At 37.9% G+C, this 17,199-nt stretch overlaps 1 protein-coding gene across 3 annotated transcripts in view; it reads left to right on the forward strand.

The window, feature by feature from the left end:
• Spta1 (spectrin alpha, erythrocytic 1) overlaps nucleotides 1-17,199 on the forward strand; it is a 75,711-nt gene that overhangs the window by 20,460 nt on the left and 38,052 nt on the right. For all 3 annotated transcript variants that reach the window (XR_373600.4, XR_001783648.2, NM_011465.4), the window contains exons 14-24: nucleotides 331-486; nucleotides 2,658-2,862; nucleotides 4,405-4,586; nucleotides 5,164-5,407; nucleotides 6,223-6,345; nucleotides 9,053-9,270; nucleotides 10,055-10,147; nucleotides 12,073-12,210; nucleotides 13,839-13,990; nucleotides 15,114-15,300; nucleotides 16,096-16,197. Coding sequence is in view for 1 of the 3 variants with exons in the window: in NM_011465.4 (NP_035595.2) it covers nucleotides 331-486; nucleotides 2,658-2,862; nucleotides 4,405-4,586; nucleotides 5,164-5,407; nucleotides 6,223-6,345; nucleotides 9,053-9,270; nucleotides 10,055-10,147; nucleotides 12,073-12,210; nucleotides 13,839-13,990; nucleotides 15,114-15,300; nucleotides 16,096-16,197 (1,800 nt within the window). In the remaining 2 variants the exon portion in view is untranslated. The remainder of the gene's footprint in view (nucleotides 1-330; nucleotides 487-2,657; nucleotides 2,863-4,404; nucleotides 4,587-5,163; nucleotides 5,408-6,222; nucleotides 6,346-9,052; nucleotides 9,271-10,054; nucleotides 10,148-12,072; nucleotides 12,211-13,838; nucleotides 13,991-15,113; nucleotides 15,301-16,095; nucleotides 16,198-17,199) is intronic.

Raw genomic sequence — 17,199 nt, forward strand, 5'->3', positions numbered from 1 at the left:
TCCTCATGGCTTGCACCACCTGATATTGCCCACCATGCTCCGTCTTATATCAGTCATTAATCAAGAAAATGTTCCCACAAACATCCCCACAGGTCAATCTTATGGAAGCAGTTCTTGAATTGAAGTTTGATCCTCCCAGATGACTCTAGTATTTACAAGTCAAGTCATGGCCTGTGCACCAGTATCAGGAAAAGCATTGGGGAAAGACAGCCAGGGTGGGCAGTGATCTCAACTGTCTATATTTGCTTTTGATGGCCATGAGTTTATTTACAGTTCCATGGGTGTGTGTGTGTGTGTGTGTGTGTGTGTGTGTGTGTGTGCGCTTTACAGCTTTTGGCCAGACGTGATGCCCTGCGTGAAAGGGCTGCCACTAGAAGAAAATTGTTGGTAGATTCACAACTTCTTCAACAACTGTATCAAGACTCAGATGACCTAAAAACCTGGATCAATAAGAAGAAAAAGTTGGCTGATGATGACGATTACAAGGTATGGAACTTTGTTCAACCTGTTAATATTCATTGGCAGTTGGCTTTCCAATGCCCAATTCTTTGTCCCCACTCAGCTGGACTACTTTCTACTGTCCTAAACAGAATGGGGAGACAGAGATCTTTTTTTATTTGATTATTTTTGTCCTTCTAGTACTCCTTCTGCTTCTCTACATGCCTCTTTAATTTGTCTTACCTTAAGACATACATATTATGTTCTCCTACCATGCCTCAAACACAAAATCACCCTACCTCAGCTTTGGAGTATCTGGAATTAAAGGCGTGTGCCAACACCATACCTTGTTCTCCTCTATGCCTTTGTAATTGTTAAGAGTCTGTATGATTCAAATGGTACATTCAAAATTTTAGAGCTTAAATAAGCTTAAAAGTAACTTAATCATTTGGATTATGTAGACGTATTACCTTATGTAGCATTATGGATTGAAGGGACCAAGTCTATTCTATGAATGAAGAGCTAGCTTCTTTCTGAATTGGAATGTGTTCAGAGTCACTGAATTGTTTAAATCATGTTTCCAACACAGATTAAAAGCACATCAAGCCTAAAGTGCAGACCTGGGCTAGAATCTTTGCCCTGCCCCTTTTTAGTTTCCGAATGTGAAAGTTGCTGGGGGTCACTAACTTCTCTTTCTAACAATGTACCAGTGAATTCTTTGTGCATATACTAATAATAACGTATGCACACACATATACACAGTTTGTAACTATTCACATTACCAGCCAAAGCTCAAATTAATCTTTCAATTTATAGGCTAATATTCAAAGTATCCCTTTTTATGTATATTTTTTATCCATAAATGTATACTTCTGACATTTTTGTTCCTACATTTGAGAGTTATGAATACTTTACATTATGTTTCCCTCTACAGAAGTATAGAGCACACATTTGCATTTTCTGTAGGAATAACAGTTTTAGTGTATCCAGAACAAAAAGAACTCTAAATTGCAAATGGGTGGGTTGTGTATGTCCTGAGAAAGAAATGGAAAATAGGGGCTGGATAGATGGCTTAGTTGTTAAGAGCACTAGCTGTTCTTCCAAAATCCTGAGTTCAATTCCCAGCAACCACACGGTGGATCATCTGTAATGGGATCAGATGCCCTCTTCTGGTGTGTCTGAACAGAGCAACAGTGTACGCATATACATAAAATAAATAAATCTAAAAAAATGGAAAATAATTGTTTCTCATAGCAGCCTTGACTGATGTTTCATGCTTTAATGGGGGTTATTTTCAAATAATCTTCCTGAACTCATGTTGGAGGGCTTAGCCATTCTGCCCTAAATATAGCAGAAATTGCCACATGAATTTCCCAAGCAATGGGAAAGAATCTCATTTTAGTATTCCCTTCATTGTGTTTATTTTATTTTGAGACTTTCTTACATGGGTACTGCAGGTGCCCACTCTAATGCAACTCACTGCAAGCCATCACATCTGCCATGAGATCGTGACTGCATTGGCTGTGTCAATCCCAGCATTTCATATCCCATCTCCCTACCCATTGGGTTTTACACTCTTTCTACTCTCCCTTCTGTGATGGCCCCTACTCCTTATATGCTATTCAGCACTAAGTTTTTGATCTTTTTTTTCTTGTCTCCTTCAGCAACCATGCATCTCTGCATTCACCATCATTCATTGCCAAGATATGCTTCTCTGATTAAATCTGGGAGTAACATTTGTCTCTGGGAATAAACATAAATATTAATAAGGCAGCTTGACACCATGAACACTTTTTATAAGAGTGGTACATTTACCACTAGGGACTGAGACCTCCAACAACCACAGACTTTTGACTAGCTTTCCAATACCAAATGTGAGCTTCCTCTCAGAGGACAAGCTCAAATCTAAGCAGAGAGTGGTTGTTTATTCCAATGACAGTCCAACCACTATTTCAGCAGAAGGCACATTTTATCTTGCAGTATATTTTTAGAGATAGTTGAATTCATAGCTGGGTAGGATTCTTGATGTCTCCTCTATACTAGCCTGATTGTTACTTTCTAGGACTATGAAAGATAGCCAGCATGGAGAGATGCTTTCAGATCAGTTCCAGTTTGATATTTCTATATAGATTCTCATCATTTGGTCCTGGTCACCCTCAAAATGTCTGCCCTTCCGTCTTCAAACAATAATTTCCTTGATTTTTTTCATTCTCTCTCAGGATGTGCAGAACTTGAAGAGCCGGGTTCAGAAGCAGCAGGACTTTGAAGAGGAATTGGCAGTGAATGAGATTATGCTCAATAACTTGGAGAAAACAGGCCAGGAGATGATTGAGGATGGTCACTACGCCTCTGAGGCTGTGGCTGCTCGCCTGAGTGAGGTTGCCAACCTCTGGAAGGAGTTGCTGGAGGCAACAGCACAAAAAGGTAAAGCAGAGGTTTTGATTTACAACTTCATAAATCTACGTTTTCTGTCTCCATCATCATGTCATTTGGTGAACTGCTTGCAAGGTGATCCTATATGTTTGCTTCCCTGTGTCATCTGGTCACCAACATTTAAAATCCAGTCTAAATATAACATATTATGTACTTAATCCTTTAAATAATTTCTTTATTTACATTGGGTTTTTCATTGAACTTCTTTTTATTTTCCTTCAATTTTCTCCTAGATATTTCTTTTCTTAAATAAGTATTGAAATATTGAAGGCCACATATTCAATATTGTCTTTTTACCCAAACCTAATATATTTGAATTATTTTATTACATATTTTGGTTAAATTAACTAGATATATAAATGGGTTATAATATTAAGCATTAAAATTGGCAGTAAGAGTTTATAAATGGTGACTGGAAAGATGACTCAGTGGTTAAAAAGCACTGACTGCTCTTCCAGATGTCCTAAGTTCAACTCCTGGCAACCACATTGTGGCTCACAACCCATCTGTAATGGAATCCAGTGCCCTCTCTTGGTGTGTCTGAAGACAGCAACAGTGTACTCACATAAAATAAATAAATAAATCTTTTTCAAAAAGGAGTTTAGAAATGAAAAGTTGGTATCACACATGATGATCCTACGATTTTTGATCTTATGGGGTTTGATAAATTGCTGTTTTTGCCTATCTAGAAAGTGATCAGAATATGTTGTAGGTTTTCAAATATATATATACCCTCACTTATGTTTTATCTTGTCTCTTACATTTAGAAATTAATCACTTGTTTGTCAGTAATTATTACAAATGATATTTTCTGTTTTGGTATCTACTCTGTTACAATTCTCATCTGTAGATGTTATTTTGACCTGAGTATAAAAAAACAGATGTTACATTAAGTTTTTTAGATATCACCCTGATTTAGGGCTTAGAGAAAAAATATAGTCTTATTTTAACAGTAAGATGTCACAGCAATTTTTCATAGCAGGAGACATAGTAATTATTTTAAAGAATGGTAATGCAAATAGCTACAAAGTTATAGAATAAAGAGTTAGCTAAATATAATAGGAATTTTCAAGGTAATTCTAAGATAAAATAATGAGTCATGGCTTATGATTACGGATGGTCATGAGTAGTGAAGCTATATCTGAAACCACCTAAAATTTCACACTTACCTAGCTCCAAAGTTTAGCAAATGTGATGTTTGAATTTGAATCTCATTCAATGTAGAGTCTGAAGAATACATACCAAATTGCATTTGAAAATATCCAAAAGAGTTGACAACTAATAAGTAAAATACATTTCACCAGGAAATGCAACTTAGTGTTTGTTCTGGTAACATCTCTGTATTTAAAACCAAATGCTACCAGAATTCTGCTAACTTATGATGACTTCTATAATTATTCTCTTGTTTTTCTCTTAGGAATATCAAAACATATTCCTCCTTAAGTTGAGAGACAGGATATTACATTGTGCAGAGAACGGCCATAACTAACTCTTAATGTCTTCTATCCAATATTTCACCCTCCCTCACTCCAGGGACTCAGCTGTATGAAGCTAACCAGCTGCTACAGTTTGAGAACAATGCAGAAGACCTGAAGCGCTGGCTAGAGGAGGTGGAGTGGCAGGTTACCTCTGAGGATTATGGGAAAGGTCTGGCTGATGTACAGAATCTACTAAGAAAACATGGCCTTCTAGAGTCAGATGTGACTGCTCGTCAGGTTTGTTTTCAACATTTTGCTGATTGTATGAAACTAGACATTAACACTGTGCATATACCTAATTTGTCATTAGTAGTATTCCTCTTAAGTGATCAGGAAACCAAAGGTAAATTTAGTTGGCAACCTGCCTCTTCCCAATAGTTCCCATTTCCTCTCATTCTCCAGAGCACATTTATGTGGAAACTGACGACTAATGGAAAAACTAGTTGACTCTTCTGAGTATCATGCCATTCTCTGAGTCTGAAATGCTAGGCCTTTATAGACAGCCTTGCCACGTACTCCTTATTTATCATTTGTAACTCATTTCACATTAGTTTGTCTCAATACTATCACCTATAGCATAAGAGTATCCTATTCTGGTATTTTGCACACATATTTTCTTATCAACCCTTTTAAAATATTAAAATTCATGAATATAAAGTAACTTTATATTATATTATATTTAAAATTCACATTTATAAAGAATCACAGAGAAAAAATAAAAATAACATGGCCTCCACTTTTCAGCATATGATAAATCTAATCTATTTCTAATAAATTATATACTTTCCTAATGCACATTGTCTTTCTCCCTCAGAATCAGGTGGACACCCTCACAGACATGGCGGCACACTTTGAAGAGATAGGCCATCCCGACTCTGGGGACATCCGTGCAAGGCAGGAATCCTTGCTTTCCCGTTTTGAGGCTCTGAAGGAGCCACTGGCCATTCGGAAGAAGAAGCTCATTGACCTACTCAAGCTACAGCAGATTTGCAGAGACTCGGAAGATGAGGAGGCGTGGATCCAGGAGACTGAGCCCTCAGCAGCTTCCACTCATCTTGGTTAGTGAAGCACAATCACACTGAGCAGTCAGGAGGGGACCAAGCTCTCCAGATCAAGAGAACCAGGATGCAACAGTGAGGGGAAAACATTTACTCTCAGCTTCTCCACTCCAGATCCATGAGATTTTATCCTGACCCCCCCCATAAATATTTACATATTTCAAAATTGTGCCATCAGATATGCTTTATAAAATAGACATGGACAACGGCATGAATTCATGCCTCTAGGAAGATATGGAGTGCTTAGCTTTTGGGGGCTTCAGATACAATTTATTTTCCTAAAGCTTCTTCAGTGAGAAGCAATGGTTAATACTTACAATGTCAAGGATATTTGTCTGGATTATTGGTGATCCTTGGATAACTATAGGACCTACCACAATGATTCAAAAGTGAGGTGAGGACATATAATTTCTTGTACTTTAGAACTTATTAGTCCATAAGTATAACTTCCAGGACAGTGGTATTGTCTTAACATACAGGAAAATCACATATGAATATTGTCCAACTTTATCCAGATGTACTAGGACCATATATAAGAGGCAATAAAGAGACTACTCTACAAAAACATGATACAAAACTCTGATTCTTGTTGAAGTTGCACTGAGAGTGTCTGAAGAGATACAGCAGTGCAAAATACATGGAAAGAAAATCTGAACGTTAGAAAGAGTAGAATGATGAAGATGCAGGGAGAATAAAGATGGAAGAATAAAGATGGCTATTATTTGTGTGACATTAATATTAGGCAACAAGTAAAGCGTATTTAATAAGCACATTCCATAAGGATAATCCCAAACCTTGAATCTTTTTCTCTGAAGGAAAGGACTTGGTTGCAGCCAAGAATCTTCTAAACAGACATGAAGTCATCCTGGCAGACATTGCGAGTCATGAACCACGGATTCAAGTAATAACAGAGAGGGGAAACAAAATGGTGGAGGAAGGTAGGTGTGACACTTATGAATTTGGCTGAAACATCACCATAACAGACTTTGGGGAAGAAATTTAGATACTCTTAGTACTTAATGGGAGTTTAGAAATAGGTGGCACTAACTTGCTGATTTACTGAAAGCTCCCTTTAAGTGTTTCTAATAGAGCAGTATATAGATTTGTGTTTCTATAATTCAGCCATAGAAAAGGTACAAACACATCATTAAATCCTCTACGCAGCAAACCCCAAATCATTAAAATAAAATAATTGTAGTCTATTTATCAATATACTTCTTTGTAAACATTGCAGAACTCAAATCTAAGTTCCAAAGCCTTGTAAAACATAAAATGTTTTCCTATATAAGACCTTCCAAATAACCTAAAGCCTTTTCTTTTTATGGAAACAAAGTAATAAAGTAACAAGAACATTCCTTTAAATTTCCCATTTTGTACAGCTTCAGTGACTATTCACATATTGGCTATTCATCCTGAGCAATTCCTATTCGCTAAATTTCAGCATCAGATCTCAGAAATAAACAAGCAACATAGGTTACAAAAAATTTTCCTTTGTTAACTACTCAATACTCAATAATTAGTATCCAGTTTTCAAAAGTATAGGCTGAAATAAAGTTTGCTGAGAAAGTTATATAAACCAATGAATTATTTTCCTTTATTATTGTTGCTTAAACCTTTCTTTGTTTTTTAATTCCACCTTGTCATATTCTTATTATATTCTCACCAATTTGTATCTTAAAGGTTTATTATACATATAGATATATATATACAAACATATAGTCTATTTATCACATATATGTGTGTATATGTATATATGTATATGTGTGTGTGTGTAATATATATATATATATATATATATATAATTCTACCCAAAATATCCACCATTGTTTCTGGAAATATTCCTTTGTCTAAAATCTGTTCACTATTATTTTAAGATTTATTTATTTATTTTATGTATGTGAGTACACTGTTCCTCTCTTCAGACAAACCAGAAGAGGGCATCAGATCCCTTTACAGATGGCTATCAGCCACCATGTGGTTACTGGTAATTGAACTCAGGACCTCTGGAAGAGCAGTCAGTGTCCCTACTCAGTGTTTTTTATTATAAGAATTTGGGTTGTCCTTTAATTTGTGACAAATTTTCATATTTAACTTCTTATATGGGAATTACTGATGAATATAATCATATGTATGGCAGCCTAATAGGTGTACCCAACATTGTTTAAGTTTGTATAGGGTATCTGAGAACAAAACGCTGGGAACTATTGTTCTGTGATTTAAAGTAGATATATTGATTTATGACTATTTAAACTCAAGTAGTATAACATGTTTTGTGTGTAGTGTAACAACCTTTAGGATATTTTTCATTTTTTCCCATATTTTCTGCTGCTGCTCATTTTAATTTTGTTGCATTATGAAACTTTTGAGGCTTTAGCATGATTTTGACTTTAGTTTTCAATTTGCTTTGAGTAATATTAAGAAATAAAAAGATCTCTCCGTTTATTTACCTCTTCTGCTATTCTTTGCTCCTTTGTGCTGTTCAGGATTGTCATCTGCACTGCTTGCCTCCTACCTGATGAACTTCTTCTGACTGCCCTTGTAGTCTGATCAGCTAATCATAAATCTCTTTGCTTCTGTTCACTTGGAAGCCTTTGTTTGTCTTACATTCACTTTTTTCAAATGTTATTTTACTACATGTAAAAGTAGCTTCTTTACGCCTTAAAGATGCAGCCATGTTATATTCAGCATTACACTTTGCAATTTGAAATCTGATGCCTTCCATTGTCTGGCATGACTCTTCTTTTCCAGGACTCTTAACCTTGTCTTTTTATCACTCATATCATTTCTTCCATGTGACAGCCTTAGGGTCTCTTGGCCCTTCACTGTGATTCTTCAAACAGACTGTATCATTGCATTACTTTAGAGATGAGTGTAGTCGTAAGATACCTTTCCAATGACTCTACTTTTGGTCAATGGCATTCTTTCTGTTATTGGGTGGTAATTTTAACTATCTGGATATTTAGATGAATCCCAAGGACAGAATAGCTGCCTGCACACATTCTCTCATCGTCTCTTTGCATGTTTACATATGTCTCACCAGTCTCTCACTGAATGTCTCTGAAGCTCCAGATCTATGAAGGACCTTTCCCTTAGGTTCTCTGCTTCAAAAGTTCTAGTTGTCTCAAGTTCTCCATTTTCTTTCTCATCGACTCAGGTATAGCTTGGATTAGTCTCCTAGCAAAAATCCTCTAAACTGTAACATAAGCTGCACCATCATTAGGGTGGGCCTCATCTTTTTTTCTTTTCCTTTCCTTTTATTAAAGCTCTGAAAAAATCATATTCTTCAAATTTTGTTCCAATTTCTACCTTTAAGGAAGAATGGAGATCTGCAGGTCCTTCTGTTAATCTAGAGAAGAAATTATTTTCATCCTCTGAGACTTAAAGGACTTGTGGGTGTTTTTTTCCATGTCCATAGCTCTTAGCTCATACCAACTCATTCATCATCACATACATACATCTATCCCCCATCTACTGCTGCTTAATCTCATTTAGGACAGTCTACCTCCCAGAGACCTAAATTGTAATCATGGCTAAATTCAGCATCATATTCTTGCCTCTTGCCTTTCTCCAAGACTTGGTGAGGATTAGAACATGATAGAGCTATAAATGAGGGTCTTACTCACCATGCCCATACCTACTCCATAGGACACTTCGCTGCAGAAGACATAGCATCTAGGGTTGAAAGCTTGAACAAAAATATGGAGTCTCTCCATGCTCGAGCTATTAGACGGGAGAATGATCTTAAGGCCAATGTCCAGCTCCAACAGTACCTGGCAGATCTGCATGAAGCAGAAGCATGGATTAAAGAGAAAGAACCCATTGTAGACAACAAAAACTATGGAGCTGATGAAGAAGCAGCTGGGGTAAGGTGGGCTGGAATAACCATGGTCCTGTGAATATTCACCAAATTCCATCAAAGGCTAAATTATCTATCATTTCGACAGTGGTTGTTTTCTCATGATCTGCTATGATAGCCTCAATGTTAGCAGAGATCCCAATGGAGTATTACAGTTTTTTTCTAATCTCTTAGAATTCCATAGATCCTATAAAGAGAACCAAATTCCAAAGTCTGTGATCAAAGATCTATCTTTCTTGGTCTTATTCTGACTTTCTCAGAATTGCCCTGAACTTTCATAAGACAACCATGCCTTTAAAATGGGCATCTGAATTCCTTTATTGAAATAAAATGAGACAGATATGTGGGCAATACAAAGAACCTTAAGGACCATATTTACATTCAATCCCACTTACATCCATTACTGTTTTATTCTGTGTAATATGGAAAATCTTTATAGATTTCATCAGCTTTAGAAACAGTATGTCTTTTAAGCTTTTCGATATCAATGCTACAAAGTAGGATAGTCCACAATAGCACACTCTCACAGGTCTTGATTAAAAGGTGTCTAAAGCTCATTTATTTTGATGTGAGAAAAATACAATCAAATTGTTATTCATTTGTTTACTGAAATTTCCTTGAGTTCTGCAAATGTGGTATGAAAAGAAATTTTCTGATATAGACGTAAATGACTCTCATAGGCATTTGACACAACCACACAATCCATTAACAATGGTAGCTGAGGCTTCTCCATGGTGTTCCTGGTGTGGCTCTGATATTTGCTTTAACCATCTTCCTATCCATAATTCCAGGCCCTTCTCAAGAAGCATGAAGCCTTCCTGGTGGATCTGAATGCATTTGAAAACAGCATAAAGGCTCTAAGAGATCAGGCAGAAGTCTGCCAGGTGAGAAGGGTCAGGTTCTGACAGTAATCCCACTTCTTAGTATAGATGTAAAGGGATTCTGTAACTGGCTTCTCTTTTCCTTTCCTTTCCTTTCCTTTCCTTTCCTTTCCTTTCCTTTCCTTTCCTTTCCTTTCCTTTCCTTTCCTTTCCTTTCCTTTCCTTTCCTTTCCTTTCCTTTCCTTTCCTTTCCCTTCCCTTCCCTTCCTTTCCTCTCCCTTCCTCTCCCCTCCCTTCCTCTCCCCTCCCTTCCTCTCCCCTCTCCTCCTCTCCCCTCCCCTCCTCACTCCTCCCCTCCCCTCCCCTCTCCTCCCCTCCCCTCCCCTCCCCTCCCCTCCTCTCCTCTCCTCTCCTCTCCTCTCCTCTCCTCTTCTCTCTCTTTTCTCTCTACCTCTTCCCCCCATCTCTTTCTTTCTCTCTATACAAACTAGGAAACAATGGCCAAGAAAACACTATTTCCATTATTATTTTTAAGGTGAGAATGTTAAACTCTTTGTAGCACCTATAATAAATGTAAGCCAAAATAAAATTTCAATAAGCATTAGGTTTGTTGATATACTTTATGGCTTTCTCATTTGCTCTTTTTTATCTTTCCCCTCTTATGTTTATAACTTTCATATTTTATCATCTTAATTTCTCTGCTTTGTGACTTGGATATTATTTAAACATCAAGATTTATCAAATAGAGAGATACAGGTTTGAATTAAAATAACCATGTCAGAAAATTAGCTGGTTACAGGGATGGAAATATTTTTACACATTTATATAAAGCACGTAGAAAATGGGACCATCATAAAAAAGTAATTTCTGTTCTCCTGAAATGACTGCCAGAGAAGAGAAACAATTTTATAATCAAGATGTAGAAAGACCCCTTGACAACTCATAATCCATGGAAACAGATGTACCAAGGTACAGAACCATCAAGCTTATTTGGGAAATCAGAAACATGTTTGGCTGAAAGTGTTGGAAGGCTAAGAAGTGGGTGATTCAGAGTGATTAACTTGGAATTAAGTAAGTGAAAAAGTACCTTATATATAGGGGAACAAGCCAAAGGAGATGTGTCCTTTTCTGCTTAAGGAATCATTCTAATGAGCGATTGAGAAACCACACTCTCAGTCTAGAATAGACTGAGCATGGCAAGTCAAAACAGGCTTACAGCACATCTGTTTGCACCTGTGTCAGAATGTGCCCAGTGGGTCCCTGGATACAGTCATGAGGCAATGCAACAGGTGACAGACATAAGTCAGAGAGCCAGAAAAGGAGGTTTCATCATCTACACCAGCCTGAATGGTGTGTGCTTTGGAGACAAAAACAAAACTTCACAAAAATTAAAAAAGAATGCATATCCTGGAACAGAGTGATTTCTTTAAAGAGAGAGAAATCTTACGTAGTATACTCGTAGTTTTTCGAATTCTGTGGCTTTTTCTGTGCTATAGGTTGTCAGTCTCTAAAGCACAAATTTCACAACCCCTTAATAAAATGAATTAAAGAGGAAGCAGACGGGGAAACTTGTTAGTAAAGGTCCAGAGAAAGCAGAGATAGGAGAACGTGATGACAGATGTGATGACAGATGGTGAGCCTCGTGTTCTCAGGTTCCTGAAATGTTGATGGGTGTGGTCTATTTGAATCTTCACAGAGAAGTATATTACCCTTCCCACTAAAGAACAGTAGTCTGGAACATACAATTCTTTCGATAGAATGTGCATGTGCTGTTGGCCATGTTCATTCTTCCAAATCTACCAGGTCTGTGATAGGTACTTCTGTCACTACGTACTGAAGGATCACAACTGTTAGGCTGCAGCCACATCAGAACTCCAGCCAAGGCTTCCCTCTCATGAGAGGCCCTGGAAACTGTGCACCACTAGTGAGATCTACATGGAAAGACTTTCAGGGTGCAACTGACATCTGGCTTGTTTGTTTTCCCCCAGCAACAGCAGGCAGCACCAGTGGACGAGGCTGGTCGAGAAGCTAGGGTCATAGCTTTGTATGACTTTGAGGCTCGCAGCCGTAGAGAGGTCAGCATGAAGAAGAATGATGTCTTAACTCTGCTCAGTTCCATCAACAAGGTGATTTTTCCTTCAACTCTCTTATTGTCCACAACACTGCTCTTCCACAGCACTCTCCTGGCCCACCAGATAGGTGTTTGTTGTATATCATTTTTGTTGTTGTTTTGGGTTGTGTATTTATTTGGTTGATTGGTTTGTTGGTTTGAATTTTGAGACAAGGTTTCTCCAAGTAGCCCTGGCAGTCATACTTGAATCTTCACTTTGTAGATCAGGCTGGCCTTGAACTCACAGAGATCTGTCCATCTGCCTCTGTCTTCCAAATGCTAGAATTAAAGGTGTGTTCCACCACCCCCAATCTCAGATAAGTGTTATTAATGCTCAACATTTAATCCTTGTTCTCTTAAATAATTTTTAAGTAACATTTTTCTTAAAATACAGTGCAAGGACAGAAAGATAGCTAGATGAATGGATGGATAGATAGATGGACAAACATTCTGGATTTTTTTTTGAAGTCTAATCTAAATCTTAGCATTAATAAAACAATGAATAAAAATTACTTAGGGAGTTAACGTGAAGATATTTAAGATTTGACAAACTATTAATAATGGATTTATAGAAGTAAATTATCCTTTTCTTCCCCATCCCTTGCTTGTTGCTCTTCTATGCCACGATTTGTAGTGAATGAAACAAGTCTTTAGGATTAGGAGAAACCTGATGAGAGACAATGAATAGTCCCAGCCTCTCTTGGCAGGCTGAGGCAGAAGGACCACTTAAGCACAAAAGTTTGAGGTTAGACTGAGCTACAGAGATACATCATTTTTAAGAAAAAAAAATCTTCTGGTAACTTGATTTCTTTTATGCTTATAAAGACAGTGTTAAGAAAATTAATGGAATTTTATAGTATTTTTTCCTTATAAGAATATTTTAATACGTAATTAATCTCCAAATGTACTAAGAGAAGAATTTTGATCTTGTTACTCTTTTCGAAGATACATGAATACTTTATGAAGGCAAGATTTTTCTTAGCAAAAAAAAAAAAGAAAGAGAGAGAGAAAGAGGGAGGGAGGGAGGGAGAGAGAGAGAGAGAGAGAGAAAGGAAGGAAGAAGGAAGGAAAGAAAGAAAGAAAGAAAGAAAGGAAGAAAGGAAGGAAGGAAGGAAGGAAGGAAGGAAGGAAGGAAGGAAGAAAGAAAGAAAGAAAGAAAGAAAGAAAGAAAGAAAGAAAGAAAGAAAGAAAGAAAGAAAGAAAGAAAGAAAGAAAGAAAGAAAGAAATCTAAGTGAAGTCCATGTCCACTTCCTCTTTGGATCACATTTATAGCATTTTCTCTAAAGAACTGGATCTCCGAGTGATTAATGCACCAGCAATGAAAGAATTTACATTGGTGAATTCAGTGAGATTGATAAATGCTAGTGCCACATCCAAGAAGCCCAAATGATTCCTCACTGACTTTTGAGCCCTGTCCCCATCTGACTTCAGATATCAAATTAGTTGATTTCAGGAGCTGATTTCTACAGTACCTGCTACTCCTTATTAATCCTTCATTGATAAGGCAATTATGCGGCACCAATGAGTGACGCTTAGCTCTTATTAGCCAGCTGTTCCTGTTCCTGAAGACTGTTGTGAGAATTGAAGCTTTTAGGCCTTGTAATTTTTCGAAGGATTAATGAAGGAGTCTGTTCTTCCTTTAGGACTGGTGGAAGGTTGAAGCTGATGATCACCAGGGCTTTGTGCCAGCGGTTTATGTCAGGAAACTGGCCCCCGATGAGCTACCAGGTTTCCCACAGCATCGGCAAGAGGAGCCAGTCAACATCCCTCAGCTCCAGCAGCAGGTCGAGACCCTGTAAGTTCGAAGGATGGAAGCTTCGATATGGACGTGGCCAGATATCCACTTTGCCTTCCTGTCATGGTCCTGAATCTTTCAATTTAGAGATGTAAATTCACAAATTTTAATCTTCATACACCAGTCCATATAATGAAGAAAGGAAATCCCAGAGATGTTGTCTCAGTGTCAGACCCTGCACGCAGCCATGTTTTCTGACTCCTTGGCCAGCTTTCTTCAAAGTCTGCAGACATCCATAAGAATGTTGTGTATTGTTTTGAATCTAACTGGCACGTAAAATTTCACTCTTCTACCACAAAAAGTAGTGAAATGAGTCATTCTTTTCATCCATTGATACTTTAAAGATACTTAACTAAAATAAAATTACATACTTTATTTTCTTTCTTTGCCCCTACAACTCCTCCCTCTACATTCTCCCTGTTTTCCCATCCCCTTCTCTCAAATTGATGGTCTGTTTTCTTTGATTTTAGATAGATAGATAGATGATAGATAGATAGATAGATAGATAGATAGATAGATAGATAGATAGATAGATAGATAGATAGATGATAGAAAGGAGATAATAAATGCACAAACATACACATAATTTCTCCTGAATCTGTTTTGCTGTGTATGATTTCATTGCTGATCATTTTGCATTGTGTGGCCAACAGGAGGCTTTTCTTTAGAAGAGATGAATTCTCCCTCTCTCAGAAGTCATAAGTTCCTCTAGTTCTTTGTCTAAGGGTGTGACTTCATGAGATTTTTTTCCCCTTCTGTGTTAGCATGTCTGTTGATACTGTCATTGTTGTCTTGTTTAGGGAGCTATTTCTAGGAGACACACAGATAAGTGTTTCTGGTCTCCTTGTTCTTACAGTCTTTCTGCCCCTTCTTCCAGAATGTTCCCTGAGCCTTAAGTGCAGGAGCCCCTTCAGTTTTTAAATACAATGTTCTCCATCTCTCTGCTTTTATTGTCTATTTTATCCCCATTTTCTTCTTCTTCTCTTCTACTGATCTTATTTTGATTTACTCTTTATTTAATTTCCCCCACTTCATCCTCTAGTTTCCTCACCCTGCATCTACATCCTTATGCATTCTCTGTTTTCTCAGCCATTATTTTCCTTTTTTTTAATCCTCCACTCAGGTACCACTCCCTCCTAGATCGGGCAGAAGAGCGCAGACGTCGCTTGCTGCAGCGCTACAATGAGTTTCTGCTGGCCTATGAGGCAGGAGACATGTTGGAGTGGATCCAAGAGAAAAAGACAGAAAACACTGGAGTGGAACTGGATGATGTTTGGGAACTGCAGAAGAAGTTTGACGAGTTCCAGAGGGTATGTGAGAGGACTTTGCTTAAATGTCATTTTAGCAGTGTTTATTTTAGATTTATTAAATATTTTCCATTGTTTCAAGACATCCACAGTTCATATGCCCGTGGCTGTTAATAACTAGGAAGCAACTTAACTAGTCAACTTAACTTTTCATCCCCAGCCCCAATTCTCCAAAATCTGCTAGGAAATGCAGGGACCACCAAGATTCTTTAACACTTAATCAGTGACATACTGTATTGCTGAATCCCAGACTGAGATTGTCACAGGACTCATGTGGACTCAAAACTGAAGCCACAGTTGATGTGGGAGTAAAGTTGACCTGATTTCCCAGCCAGAAAATTTACTTTTTACCTCCTGAGAACACTTTCATCATGTTTTCTGCACTCATTTTTATTGTATTATCTCAAATAGCAGGAAGTAAATATTTGTTTCTTCCCATCTTTTTCTTTTCTCATTCTCCATGTGGAGATATACATATATGTTGACATATACACATATCTGAAGCATGAAGTATTCTGATAATATAAATTAACACGTGGAAAATAATTTAAGGAATTTGAGGTACATATGCTTAGGACTGCAAATGAATAATGTTTCTGGCAAATTTTGGATGGCTGCTTAGTATGAGAGTCCTTAAGGGCGCAGTGTAGTAGCCAATGAGAGAGCAGCATGTGCATCACAAATGACGTAGATTATTTGCTTTAATAACATTTAACAAAATGTGCAGCCAGGTTTCAGAAAGGTATGGAATGTCTAGGGAAATGACTTATACTGCTTTGGATAAATTTTCTTATCCAGGATCTAAAGAGTAATGAGCCTCGGCTAAAGGACATCAACAAAGTGGCTGACGAACTGCTCTTTGAAGAGCTCCTAACCCCAGAAGGAGCTCACATTCGACAGGTAATCACTGACTCCCTCTATCCCTCCTCGACACCAGGCTGGGCTGTGGAGCCCTCATTTCACATTTGTCAATTCAGCTTCATATTCCAAAGGTCAGAATGTTAAGGCAGTGTGAACTACTTTTAGGAAAGGCCAATGACAGCAGGCCAAATTGTCCAGCCATTTTTATAATCTCAGAGATGTAGTAATAAGTAGTAAAGAACCCTGCCTGGGGCTTCTTCCTGCTTTAGACCATTTATGTTCCCAGATGAAAGACAGACAAACACACAGCCTGTATATTTTTAAATATCCTTAGGCAGCACAATAGCTGGGCAGCTGCCTACCCTTCATGCTGTTTTAATCTACTTTCCTATCGATAACCCCAAGTTACCACTTACTATTTACTATCTTCCTTCTGGGCTGCTCTTAACTTCAATTGGCCTGCCCACGTGACCGATTTTTTATGGCTCAGCTATCCCATGGCAGCGCTCCTTCTCCCTCTGCATGTTCTTTTATTCCATAGCAGCCACTTCTCCTCTCTCTTCCTGGTCCTCTCTCTTGCAGATCTGCAAAACCTCAACCCCACCTATCTCTCTTCTGCCCAGCTATTGGCTGCCAACATCTTTATTCACCAATCAGAAGTAACTTCGGGGCAGGGTCCCAGGGCCAGCACTTAGCATTACAACAGACAGTAAAAGACAAAACCTCAAGAGAGAAAACATTATTAAAGCAGATTTACTTAGTGGCGTTTATCTAATGTCTTCTGTGTTCTTCCACATAGCTTTGGAGGGTGAGACAATAAACTCATATTTAGCTTCAAAAATCAGATTTAGAATCTGAAAATCTTTGGTAAAGAACCTGTTGACCAAATCATGAAGACCCAAGTTTAAATCCCCCAAGTACCACAGAACCTGTTTTTAGTACCAACACTGGGAGAGGATGGGTAGGCACAGGAAGCTCCCCAGAGCTTGCTTGTCCAGCTACTCTAGACAAGGTGGTGAGCTCTGGGCTCAGTGAAAGATA

This window comes from Mus musculus, chromosome 1, assembly GCF_000001635.26.
Source record: "Mus musculus strain C57BL/6J chromosome 1, GRCm38.p6 C57BL/6J".
Taxonomy (NCBI): domain Eukaryota; kingdom Metazoa; phylum Chordata; class Mammalia; order Rodentia; family Muridae; genus Mus; species Mus musculus.